This window comes from Episyrphus balteatus, chromosome 1, assembly GCF_945859705.1.
Source record: "Episyrphus balteatus chromosome 1, idEpiBalt1.1, whole genome shotgun sequence".
Taxonomy (NCBI): Eukaryota; Metazoa; Arthropoda; class Insecta; order Diptera; family Syrphidae; genus Episyrphus; species Episyrphus balteatus.
Window position 1 is genome coordinate 16,768,173 of NC_079134.1, and position 14,081 is coordinate 16,782,253.

At 28.6% G+C, this 14,081-nt stretch overlaps 1 protein-coding gene and 1 non-coding gene across 3 annotated transcripts in view; one reads left to right on the forward strand and one right to left on the reverse strand.

The window, feature by feature from the left end:
- LOC129921254 (ATP-binding cassette sub-family G member 1-like) overlaps positions 1-9,275 on the forward strand; it is a 39,733-nt gene extending 30,458 nt beyond the window's left edge. For both annotated transcript variants that reach the window (XM_056002992.1, XM_056002993.1), the window contains exons 3-12: positions 706-826; positions 899-1,079; positions 1,242-1,387; positions 4,974-5,212; positions 5,286-5,548; positions 5,613-5,781; positions 7,829-7,929; positions 8,025-8,180; positions 8,307-8,515; positions 8,820-9,275. In XM_056002992.1, coding sequence (XP_055858967.1) covers positions 706-826; positions 899-1,079; positions 1,242-1,387; positions 4,974-5,212; positions 5,286-5,548; positions 5,613-5,781; positions 7,829-7,929; positions 8,025-8,180; positions 8,307-8,515; positions 8,820-8,958 — 1,724 coding nt within the window. In that variant the 3' untranslated portion in view covers positions 8,959-9,275. The remainder of the gene's footprint in view (positions 1-705; positions 827-898; positions 1,080-1,241; positions 1,388-4,973; positions 5,213-5,285; positions 5,549-5,612; positions 5,782-7,828; positions 7,930-8,024; positions 8,181-8,306; positions 8,516-8,819) is intronic.
- Trnav-aac (transfer RNA valine (anticodon AAC)) lies at positions 2,948-3,020 on the reverse strand. The gene has a single exon. It is a non-coding gene; the product is annotated as a tRNA-Val (tRNA).
- Positions 9,276-14,081: the final 4,806 nt, after the last annotated feature.

A 14,081-nucleotide genomic window follows, 5' to 3' on the forward strand; every position in this document is an offset into this window, starting at 1 on the left:
TCAACCATATGAGATTATGGGAGCAAAAGATTATATATATCTCAAAAATAAGAACCTTCCTAATAAAGCTAGATCAAAAAGTAAGCCTATTAAAATATACTGAGGATGTGACTGTTATTTAAACAAAAATGGCAGCTAGTTGAACATTAAACCTTTTTGTTAATTTTTTTACAACACAATTAAAATGCAACTAATGTGGCAACTTCAAGTGCTCGTTTTAGAGTGAGAAATCATGCACCAAGATAAAATGAGTGTGGTTTTGATGCATAGGAATGTTATATAACGGAAAACTAACAAAAAACACCGATATCTTTTGTTTTATTTTTTTAATTGTTTCCAACATTGCCATATGGGTTGCCCCACTGTGCGTTGTACAGTAATAGAAAAATAAAAAAAAAATATAAATTAGTTAGATAAATATGGACATTATAATTGTGATAAATTACGTGGTGGGCGTTTTTGCGCCCCACTACATTTGTCTGTATATACAAAAAAATACGTAATTGGAGTTATCAGTTAGTCATAGATGATTGCAAGAGCATTCTTCTTTTTTGGTGTTTGATAAAGTTTGTAATTATGAACAAATTTGTTTATACTAAAAAACACGTCTTTGTATATTTCAAACACCATTCTAAATTGATTTTTTAAAAATTAAAATTAGCTTTTATTATATCTTAATAACAACAATCTGAATTTTTTTTTCAGATGCAAAGAAAGATGTACTTAAATCAATATCAGGTAATTTCAAATCAGGAGAATTGACTGCTATAATGGGTCCATCTGGAGCTGGTAAATCAAGTCTGATGAATATTTTAACTGGTTTTGTGTAAGTATAAATTATTTTTGAACAAAAGTACATTCAATAATTTAATGTTAATTTATAATAATCTTTTTATAGAAAATCTGGTGTCAATGGAACAGTATCATTTGGAAATACTTCAAAGTCACGTAAAATGTGTTGTTATATTTTACAAGATGATCATTTTTTCCCATGGTTTACCGTTGAAGAGGCTATGATATTAGCAGCTACATTAAAAATATCAAATAATTCAATGAATCTCAAAGAAAAACATATGCTTGTGAGTATTTTTTTTTTCTTTTATGTTTATAGTTGGGCTCAGTAATAATAGAAATTTATTTTATATAAAACAATTATTAATAATTTTCTGAAACGTATTAATGTTGAGTTTTTAATTTGTATTTTCAATTAAGCATCAACTCTGTTTTTTTATTTATTTCAGATTGAGCATCTGTTAGATATGTTAAAACTCACAAATGCCAAACAAACCAAATGTGCAAGACTATCTGGTGGTCAAAAGAAGCGATTATCAATTGCGTTAGAATTAATTGATAATCCGCCTGTTCTGTTCTTGGATGAACCAACAACGTAAGTTAAAATGCAATGTTTTATCCTTTATTTTCATTCATGTACATAGGTACTCATAAACTGTGAAATAGGCCTTAAAGAGCATTCTTTTTAGACGAATTTTGATTCGAAAGGACTTCATAAGTATAGGTATTTTGTAGATCTACATTAGTTGCAGGGTCAAATAAAAACGGCCTTACGAAATTAAGCTCACACAAAGAATCTACAGGAATCACTAAAAATTCATATAGTTTTCACTTAGTTTAACTAATTTATTTATTTAGCAAAGGATGCTCTACTTAACCTCATTTAAAAACAGCTGATGGTTGTAGTTACGTCAAATCGTCATAAATTAAAATAACATAAATGCATGCCTGCTTATTTTTTAAATTCGATTAACTTTCGATTGTAATAGTTTTGCTTTTACGATGAGAGAACGTTTAAACTTCTAATTTTTTTCAGCAAATAAAGCTTTTTCAGCAGGTTCATCCTTTTTGAAATTTAATTTATCATAAGTATAGTAAATAAATTTCACCATTTTGCAAATTGAATTCAAAACAAATTCAACCTTTTACAACTCAAATTTACCTTCTGACAATAAAATGTTTCAAAATTTCAATCAATCAACTTTTCAGGGGTAAACAAAAACTTCTTCAGTTCATAAGTAGTATTTTCAAGAGAAATCAACGGATTTAGACCATTAGTAAGTTGAAACCGAAAATTTAACCAAATTAAATGTTTTTGTCACGTATTTTTGCCTTTAAAAAAATGCATTGCTCATGATAACTTTCAACAAAAATGATTTCTTTCTTGAAAAATGTTTGCGGTCCTAGTAGTTTCAACACAGAGCATAATGTGCCACTAAGCAGCTCAAAGTTAAAGTTTCCAACAAATCGAGAGATTTCTAGATATCTTATTTCAAATCATAGTTTTTTTCTTTTTAAAACTAAACTACCCTATCTAAAAAAAATATTAGTGGAATTGAAAAACAAATTTTATAAATTTTTATTTCATGCATTTTTAAGAAAGGTTTTGTTGAACTCTTACTCCTTGGTTAGAAACTTAGATCAATTGACCAATAAAGGTTTCTGAAATCTAAAAGAATGGTCAGCAAAGTTAAGTTTTTCTGATGAATTACTCAAGAATAGAACACATGAATTAACATTTAAGATTTTTCAACAACAGAAAAATTACACATACGCCGCATCTGACCATCTAAGTTTAACCGCCAAAACAAAATAAATGAAAATAATTTTATTTCTGTCTCTAATTTAATTGAGATCTCTTAATTCCTAAGCGAAGAAGAAAAATAAAACTTTTCCTGAGTTGGTGAAGCGGAGCACAGGAGCCTTTGTTGACCTAACCATGCAAATACAATCTTAAAACCCAAAAAGACAAATTTTATTATAATTTTTCTTACATAGATTTTTTTGAATAAAATAATATGGAAACAAAATTTTCATGATGGCTTATGTCAAAACCGACTGAAATATTCAAATATAAATTAAACCAATTCAGAACTTTTTTTTGGGAAGAAAACGCAAATTATTTAAAACAATAAAACAAACAAAAAAAAGTAACTGTTTCCGCCCGGGATCGAACCGGGGGCCTTCCGCGTGTTAGGCGGATGTGATAACCACTACACCACGGAAACACTTGCAATTAGGACATTTAAAAAGCCTTGTTAGGTTGTGTAAGAGTTTATTTTATTTTAAGAAATCGATAAAAATACGTTTGGTCTACACTAATAAAATAGAAGGTATGTACAGTGCTGCTAAAAACATTCCGGATTTTTTTGTCGTTTTCATCAATTGAAATTTTATAACACAAAACTGTAACAAAATATTATTTTAATATTTTTTCTAGGTCGTTTATATATCAGTTAAGCAATTTTAACTGAAAATAGTGATCTTTAATGCATACAAAAATTTAAAAAATTGAAAAATGAAGTAGGGTCAGAAGTTCAGGTGTGAAAAACTAACTGGATTTTTAAGGATTTCGATTTTCGTTGTTGAGGTAAGGGTTTTAAGCGTCACTTCAATACAATTTTTGTTTGCAGTTCCAAAAAAAGTTGTTAGCTTTGTGAATTGTAAAAAATATTTTATGGAATAACGGAAAAAAACGCGTTATAGTTATCAAATTCGTTATTGAGTTGTAGAACGTTTTCAAGCCGAAATAAAACAAAATATTGTCCCTTTGGGATGTTGAAAATTGCAACGTCAAGTGAGTTTGATATCGTCAAAAAATAAAAAAGCGAAAAATTTGTTGAAGTAGATCAATTGGGTGGATGCCATCACAAAATATCCATAAAAACTGATAGGCGAATACAGAGTTTTTTGATAAAAGATCCTTTTGCGACTTCTTAAACGATTTGTGAGGAGCTTAATCTGCCTTCAACATCAAGTACAGTAAGAAAGGGTTTGAGAGGTTTGGTCTTTATGTCTTTCGGCTCGGAAAAGGCCATTTCATTATACTAAGCATTGTCTAAAAAGGTAGGCAATGAAAGGATCTTAAGAAACACTTTAAATTTGAAAATAAAAATACTTCATCACGGTTGTATTTACAAAAAAACATCTGAGTTGCTCGATAACAAAACGGAAAAATATTATTTTCAGTTATAAAAGCAATTTTAGCTTGTTTTATTTCCATTGTGAAATGGCGCAAACATGGTCATGTTTGAAACCAAAAAAATATGCTCCCTATTGTGAAGCACAGCAGAGGATCAGTGATGGTTTTGGTTTTTTCAGCTGCAGGCTTACAATAAATCAACGAAATTATGGATCATTTATAGGATAGAGAGATGTGTAAGTCGATAATGGCTCTATTAAAGGAGAAAGAAATGCCTTTACGTCGCCTCTTTCTGCAAGTTATGATGCCAAAAATTCTTAAAAGCTCATTAAACAGTATTTTGGGGCAGACAATACTCCTGGCTTAGAATTGCCGAAACAATTAGTCGACATGAACCTGATTAAAAATTTGTGGGCCATCTTTAAGTGACGGGTAGAAAAGAAAAAGCACACCTCAGCAACTACCGTACTTGTAGCTTTGAAAAATAACTGGGAGTACATATATTTATGGTCTTATTTTATTTTATTTGGATTAGTCGAAGGAAAGGTTACTGAACAAAATATTAACTTTGAAAATTAACATTAAAAAATCCGGTTAGTTTTTCACAGCTGAAATTCTGACTTTGCTTAATTTTTCAATTTTTAAAATTTTTGAGTGTATTAAAGATCATTTTTTTCTGTTGAAATTGCTTAACTGATATATAAACGACCTAGAAAAAATATTAAAACAATGTTTTGTACCAGTTCTGTGTTATAAAATTTCAATTGATGAAAATGACAAAAAAATCCGGAATGTTTTTAGCAGCACTGTATGTGATAAGAGCCTATATTTTTTCACCTTCCAATTCCAATAGCAAATAGTTGATTTAATTTCATATAAAGGTCGATAATCCTGCCCTTCTCGCAAAACTTATCTCATTATACCTTAATTATTGTTTTACTTTTTTTCTTATCTAAAACCAATACTTTTCTTGAAAACACGTAATAAATTACCTATACCTATAATATCTTATCAATCTAAAATTAATCTTTATTTACAGAGGTTTAGATAGTTCATCATCATTTGATACGATAACCCTTTTGGAAGAGCTTGCCAGTGAAGGACGCACAATTGTTTGCACAATTCATCAACCCTCATCAACTGTTTATAATATTTTCAAACAAATTTATGTCTTAGATAAAGGCAAATGTGCCTATCAAGGCTCACCTCAAAATACAGTACAATACCTTCGTAGTTTAGGTTTGAATTGTCCCGAATATCATAATCCTGCAGATTATTGTAAGTATTTTAATTAATTTTATAAATGTTATGAATAATGAATATTTTTAACACAAAATCAAATCTTTTTTAGTACTTGAAGTTGTTTCTGGTGAATATGGAGACTTTTCAGCTGAACTTATTGAAGCAGCACAAAATAAAGTATGGCAATACGATGCAATTGAAGACGTCGAAAATATGGACAGTGTACAGCTAATTAAAATGAATGAAGCTGTCGAATCTGGCCAAAAACGATGGCCATCAATTGAATCAACCAAACACATTTACCCACCTCCTGAATGGGTTAAGCTATGGCTACTCATTGGAAGGTGTCATGTTCAGTTCTTTAGAGATTGGGTAGGAAAGAAAATATATTTATTTTTTAAAAAAGGTTTTAATAGAATTATCTTTTCTTTTGAAGACGGTGACGTATTTGAAACTGGCTATGCACATTATGTGTGCGATACTAATTGGACTGCTTTATGGGGATTCAGGATCAAATGCAACAAAAGCGATTTCAAATGTTGGACTTTTCATTTTTGGAATTGCCTACTTATGGTACACGACCATGATGCCTGGAGTAGTAAGATGTAAGTATTTTAAAAATAAATTTCCTATTGTTAAAATCAATTACGAGCACCTATACAATTTTGCTATGATTAAAATGAGTTCAGGGGCATTCTATTTAGTATTTTAATGAATAATCATAACTTTGATACAAAATTATATTCAAGTCACGCGTTTGCTATTTTGTCAGAATGACAAAGGAAATAAACGTCATAAGATAATAGGCAGGCAAGTCGCGCTCTTGTGTTTCATCATCGTATAAAGATCGCTTCTTAATATTTGTCGGCAATTTTTATTTGAAGAATCATTGCGCAGCACTTTTATATTAGTCAGAGACAAAGTGATGTTTCATGTAAAAAACTATATTATAATTATCTTGTCATGAAAAATATCAATATAATTGACCTGTGCCTGTAAATTATATGATCACATCCGATTGTTATTACAAAGTCATTTATAATGCCTATAATAATTTATTATTAAACAAAACAAAATTGCTACTAACTACCTACTACTAGAGTAGGTAATTGTCCTATTGTTTAAAGTGATTAATGTTGAAAGCATCTTTATTGATTGTAAATACTTTGACATGTGTTTCATTTTGACAATGATTATATTATTAATATTAAAATAAGAAATTAATCAGAAAGGTTAAGTGTTGTTTTCAATTTGTTTTGATTTGAGAGATTAACCTAGATTGGTTTTATAAATTTCGAATTTTTTAAAGTTTACTTTTTATTACTTTAAGATAATCATTACTTTTTTACAAATATTTTGCCTCATTAGCTACGATATTGCATAAATTTGTATGGAATGTACACTGTGGTGTATACGTACTTTTTTTTTAGATTTTGCAAATTGACTAATAACGAAAGGTTTTTCTTAAAAAATAATAAAACACGGTTTTTCACTTAACTTATACTCGTATGTATATTAGGGTGGTCTTTAAAATAAACATAGCAACATGTTAAACTTAATCTGGCTTTAAAGAATTTTAAAACCAATTTCGACTTTTTTGTATTTTTATAAAACTTTGTAAGCTTTGATTTAAAAAAAAAATTTGTGTAAATTTTTTTTTGATTATTATGAAAAATGAAAAATTCAGGTTTTACTTTCTTCATTTCTTCAAAAAAGATCAAATAGATAAAAAAGTCACCAACTGAATTATTATACAAATTAAGGAAATATGGTAAAAATATAGAGAAAACATTGTAAAATCAAGTAGAAGAATTTTTGTTTTTAAAATAACAAGATTTCAACCTATTATCATTTTTTTTTCTCATTTCGATTTGAAATGGTTTCGTTTTCAATAACAGAAACTTGAATAATAATAAAAAAAATAATAAATGAGAAAATAAATAAATTAGTTAATAAATAAATAAATAAAAAACTTTTGATTCTTCATGAAACACGGTATTCAGATTTGAACAATCTGCTATTGCCATTTATAAAATCAATAATCTTAGCTTATGGTATTTGATTTTAGGGTATTTTTCTATGCTAGAAAATAAATGAAAAAAAAGAGAACTAGCAGTTCTCTTGGAACTAAAACCAAGACAGTCCCCGAAAATAGTATTGCATGACAACACACTTAATATGTAATTTGAAAATAAGAAGTTCAGGGGATAGTTTTTTGAGAAAAAAATTTCATATTTGTTCTTGTTTATTATATTGATGTCCTTAATCGATTTAATCGATACTGGAATTTTGATTGGGATTTCTCCTTCCCCATATTTCCTGGACTATCTTCAGAAATGAAATGAAATCTGTTCTTAAGTATTAAGTTCCGTTCTAGTTAAAAGCATTTATTTTTTATGCAATCGGAAAATAGAATAAGTTATCAGTTTTCGTCGTGTAGTGTCGTGTATTTTTTTTTGAAGATAGCAAACATTAATAGTCTTTTTACTTCTGAATCAATGTTTTATTGCCTTGTATCCTTTGTTACCTGCCAACAAGTAGCCTCCAATACTATCTTTCCCCTCTTTCGAAATTGAGGATAATTCTTTATTTATTATTATTTATTTGAATTATGCTTTGTTTGATTAAAGTATTATTTCATGTTCTTTTCAGTTCCATTGGAAATTGAAACAATAAAAAAGGAAACGTTTAACAACTGGTACAAACTTAAAACCTACTACCTGGCAACTGTGATAACGTCAACACCAGTTCATGTAAGTTATACAAATTTGATTACATTCTAGCTTTGTTTGAATTAGGGCATGTTAGTGTAAACTGATATTAATTTTTGATTTTATTATGCTTCCAGATAATATTTTCATCAGTCTTTTCTACGATACTATATTTAATGACGGATCAACCATTCGAATTGGAGAGATTTGTTAAATTCGTTCTAACATTGATAATAATGACAATAGTTGCTGATGGATTTGGTGTTTTGCTTGGAACAGTACTCGATCCTATTGTAAGTATGAATAAATTTCTAAAATAAGACACAAATACTTTTGAGCTATGTCAAAAAGACATAATATGTGTTTTTACTAGAAGCAAATAAAAGCGATTATTTTATTATTATTTTCTTTTATTACAGAATGGAACATTTATTGGCGCCGTTATGACTTGCTATATGATTATTTACTCCGGATTTCTAATTCTTTTCACTCATATGTCATCAATTATGAGAGCAGTCTCGTATACTTCAGCTCATCGATATGCTTTGGAGAGTTTGATACTTTCCGTTTATGATAATGGAAGAGTTGACATGAAGTGTCCACCAAATGTTATGTATTGTCATTTTAAGTAAGTAAAATGGTGGTAGACTAACTTATGAATAGAAATGATCTAGTAACTTAAACAGCAAACAAAACTTTCACTTCTTTAAAGCCTTACAGAAGCTACTTTAGCTTCTGTACAGCTTTATAGAAGCACAATTTTTAGTTGGTCATGCTTTTTCGCACGGGAACATGGTAATTTCAATGAATTCCTTGAATCTGCGTTCCCTTACAAATCTCTATTAAAGTACTTATAAGTAGTCTACCGATTCTTGTAATTTGACTTGTAATTTGAAATTATTAACCTTTAACTTATTATTTTATTTTTACAGAAGCGCAGATATAATTCTCAAGAATCTCGGAATGTCAGAATCGAATTATGGTTTCAACGTTGGAATGTTGTTTCTGCAATTGGTTGCTTTCAAGTGTTTAGCATATTTCACACTACGCCGAAAACTATTCTCTCAATGATACAGAACGAACAAATAAAATAGTTTATAAAAATAGAATAAAGTAGGGACATAATTTATAACTAAATGTAAATAGTTTTTTTTTATTATTTACTTCAATTTGCTAAATGTAAAAAATGCACAAAATATTATTGTGGAGTGTGATATTTAATTTTAAGAATAAGAATTTATATGCGGTTTCATGTTTAATTAATGAAACAATTTACATTTATGTAATTTGGTATACAATTTATTACATAAGTGCATGCCTATTTGTTGCCAAATTTGGAATTTGATATTTATTACTAGAGAATTATTGAATAAAATAATATTTCTACATATTTAGCAGTTTTATTTTATTTTTTCCGCAGATACACTAATACACTTGATTCATACTAAAAATAAGCAAAATGTTATCGAAATACCAAAACTGCTTGTCAAAGTTACTTTACAAAATATGTAGGTGGCATTTAACTAAGAATCTTTAAAAAATTTTGTGCGTGCTTGTCTTTTAAAAACTTTAAAACAACTGTCTGAAATTCACGCGAAATTCTAAAAATCATTTTAATAACTTTTCAAAATGTTGAAAATTTACCATTTAGGATTTGGGAATGTACACAGATGGACATCTAGACATGGACTTTTTGTCCACATGGGTGGCACAAATCAATTAAGGACCCATCCAAGTGGGTCAAAACTTTACACAAAATTTCTGTGAACTTTCTGCAAATTTATGACTTAACAACTAATGAGGACTTAAAATTTACAATACTGATAAACGATAAACTTTTAAATTGCTATACAAAAATATAGACAAATAGTGGAGTAACTAAAGCTCAAAAATTGGCAATATTAGGGAACCCGGCCGAACAGCTTAGATTTTGATGATCTTTTTTTTTAAACGTCGGTTATTAAAAATACTTTAAAGTCTATAGATTAAAAATTGCCGGTGTTGCCGTTTTGATTTTTTAATTTTAATTGAAGATTTTTGTGAACAAAAAAATTATTTTTTCAAAAATTTTTCTTAAATTTCATAAATTTAATAAAGCCAAAAGATTGTCTAGGCAATTCAAGGAATAAAAATATATGGGAGTGAGAGACAATCTTCCATCGTTCAAGCGATAGATGCACTTTTCTTATTAATTGACTTCAAACAAAAAAAAAAAATATTTGAACAAAACGGCAACACCTTCAATATTAAAATATACATTTTTAAAAAGCTAGAAGCCTAGTCATATTTGTAAAATTACAATAAAGTTAATTGAATTAAGTGCTTTTGAAAGAATGGTAACTGAAGTCAGATTTTTGAAAAAAAAAATTTTTTGAAAAAATTTTAGCATGTCGTTTTTTAAACTTGTTCGTAACATAAAATGCATTTATTTTCAATTTTTTTGGCCACATTTATTATGATTTGAAATTAACAAAGGAAATGTCAATATGTATCCCGGTTTATGAAAAATATTAAAAAGTATTTCATTTTCGAAGAACTTTTTTTAATAAAAGTTTTGAAAAAAAATTTAATTTATTTTTTTTTAATGTTCAACATCAACACAAAAAAATTATTTTTTATTGATTTAATAACTCTTACTGTTGAAAGTTAAAAGCAAAAATTTAAAGTAATTAATTTTCTCAAAGATTTTGGTAAATTCTTTGAGAAAATTAATTATTTTTTCAGTTTTTATTAAAAAAAAAACCCATTGAAATTGAAGTAATTTTTAATTAAGTGTGATATATATTACCTTTTCTGCTTCGGAATTCAATTGATAGTATTTATGGCCAAAATTTTTTTAAAAATTAATTCACATTTTTTTAGAAAAAGTTTGGAAAAAAGTCATTTAAAATTTTTTTTTTTTAATTCTGAGTTTGAGGACCATTTTTTCAAAAACTCTTAATTAAATTTAGTAGATTTAAATTTAAGAGATAAGAATGAGCTTCTGGCTTTTTAGAAATGTATTTTATAATATTGTAGGTGTTGCCGTTGTTTTCAAAATATTTTTTTTGTGTTTGAAGTCAGAATGTTAGAAAATTGCATTTATCGCTTTATCGCTTAAACGATTTAAGATTGTCCCTTACTACTTTATATTTTTTTTTTCCTTAAATTCCCTAGAGAATCTTTTGCCATCATTTGTTTTATGAAATTTAAGCAAAAAAAATGGTTTTGTTGAAAAAAAAATTTAATTTTAATTTTAAAAAACAATACGGCAACATCGGCAATTTTTAATCTATAGACTTTAAAGTATTTTTAATTACCTACGTTTGAAAAAAAAAAAATCGTTAAAATCAGAGCTGTTCGGCCGGGTTCCCTAATAATTTGCTTTAGTTACTCTACTAAAATATAAAATTAGAACAAATTTAAGAATATCTTTTTATTAAGTTTTCAAAAACAAAACCCGCCTCAATTTTCGAAACATTTTTCATTTAAAGCCAATTTCGTTGGGTTAGTGCCGGGCTACACGGTTATTTTTCAATCGCCTGACCAGTCAGGTTGTAGGCAAGAGGGGTTAGGATTTTCCTCTTCTTGACGTAATTTCCTAGAGAATGTGAATTGGAGCGTGATTGTGTAGCCACGGCCTTAGAAACAATAAAATTAAGTTTTGATGTAAAAAAAACTTGAGTTTTGAAAATTAAATGAACAATCTGTCTTAAATTGACACGTGAAATGTTATTTATTTTTTAAAATGGATCGTTCAAGAAATAAATTTTCAAAACAAAGTTCAGCTTTTCAGAACTAGTTTACAAAATGGAATGCTGGAACATGTAATAAATCTTTCAAAAATTTAAGCGGGCGTCATTTTTGAAAACATACAAAAAAATTAAATTAGGTACATAATACCTTTGTTTTGTATAAATATTTAAGAAATATGGACAATGCAGCCATTTGATAAAAGTTTACCAACGAAACTGCATTCTTAGTCTTTTTGTAAAAACTATTATAGGTATAATAAGACAAAACCGCTGAACCGTTATTTTTTTTTCAAAACTTGTGTTTTGATACTTTTGTTCAATGCCGTCTTTACCATAAGGGCACACGGGGCCCGTGCCCAGGGCCCCCCATTCTCAGGGGGGCCCCGAAGGAACGAATATTATATTCTCAAAACATTTTTGTCGGTCAGACCATCTACCAAAAATTTTTAGTTTTTATATGGCAACCAAACAATCAAATAAATTTTTTTCTACACCTATACGAAAAATATATGTTTTAAAAAAGAAAACAAACTATGTGGCGTTGTATGCGCCAATTTTCAAAAAAATAAGACAATAATATTTTCAAAAAAACAAGAAAAATACTTTTTTTTCCACTGTAGGTAAGATTATTTATTATTTATTAATAAAAACAACGAATTCTCTTCCATTATCGTTTTCCTTAAATAATAATTTCGTTTGAAGTTTGCAAAACTGTCAAATTTGTAGTGCGTGTTAAAATCAGTGTAAAAATATGTGTAGATTCGTATTAAAAGACGAAAAAGAATCAATTCGTCGGCAAAAAACATCAATTCTTTTTCCGTTGTAAAACGTTTGAGAAAAAACTATTGCCGGCTCGTCGACGGTACATCAATGTTTTGGTTCAATGGAAAACGCCATGGTACAATGGTTTAAATTTGAATTGCGAATTGCTCTCGTATTTGAAGATTGACACATAAGATTCATTAAATAACTTTAAAAAAAATTGTTTTTCAAAAAAAAAATTAATTAAAATCGGTTGTGTCGTTTTCATTAAGAAATCAGTTCTAAGTAGGTTCCGTTAATAACGGTCCAAAAAATATTTTTCTTCTTTCAAAAGTGAGGCCTTATTTGCAACAAAACATATTTTTTTTTCAAAGCAAAATCGTTATCCGTTTTTGAGAAAATTGCAATATCTCAAAAACTTTACATTGGAGATATCCGTTGAAAAAGAGACATTTAAACAAAAAGGCAAAAAATAAAAAAAACGGCTCTTGAAAATTACGTAGAAATCGTCTGGTCCGAATTTTTAGCAAATCTATCAATCCGTTTGAGCTCTTTTTTCCAATTCTTCAAACTGAAACTTATAACGGATACAGGGTACAATTATTGGCAGTGGCAACGATTGATGTCTCGATGCACGTATTATTGGCACCCCCTGTCAATAATAAAGACACTAGATAGGTACTTTATATGAAACGATATATTGGCACCTCTTTTTAACCATAAACATTGCCTTTAAGCCAACAATTGTACTAATTGTACTTTCCAAAAGGGCCCCAAATTCTTGTGTGCCCAAGGGCCCCAGGATAGTTAAAGACGGCCCTGCTTTTGTCACATCTTTAAGAATTATATTTTCAAACTTAAACACAAAATTTCGAATTAAAAATATTTCGAATTAAAAATATTTCAATCTAACATCTATACAAAAATCAGATTGGATTAAGAGCGTTTCTTTATCTTACTTTACATAATTCTCACGAAAAGACGACTTGTTAAACCTGTAAGTCTTGACTATTAAGCCTAGTACGCTGCTGAAGCGAAACGAACAATTTTGAAGTCTCCAAGGTTAAGCCTAGTACGCAGATCACGCTAAAATTTATCTTTCATACAAATTTCCTCCAAAGATAAATTTTAGCGAGGATTTTTAGCCAGGTAGTACGCAGTTCACGCGCTAAATTCGAAATTGTCATCTACTACTTTTGCAAAAAGTCTCCACTCAATTTAGCTCGCGAAATAATGCTTAGCGCATTTTTTCACAGATAAATTTTGACATTTTTGTGGTCGTTGTTGTTGCTGCAAGGAATAAGAGGCAAAAAAACCTTGGAATATATAAAAGAAGAGGAACAAAACAAAATGAGAGCGTAAAAAAGGTATTCTGCAGGTAAAAAAAATATGTATGTAATAGGTATTGAATGTAAGCAGGTATAAGTAAATGAAACTGTGATTCAGCCGTTATTTTTAAATTTAAATTTATCTTGGCTTTTAGCGAACGCGTGTAGAGATAAAAATTGTCGAGATAAAATTTAGTTTACCGCGATCTGCGTACTGGGCTTTAACAGCGAACATGTTGACAAAAAAATACCATCAGATATCATAGCAAACTAAAAATAATAAAAAAATAAGTAAGAAAATTCAAGAAAAAACATCAGAAAATAAGTTAAAAAGTAAAAACAAAACAAATTTAATTTCGTTCAAGATTTC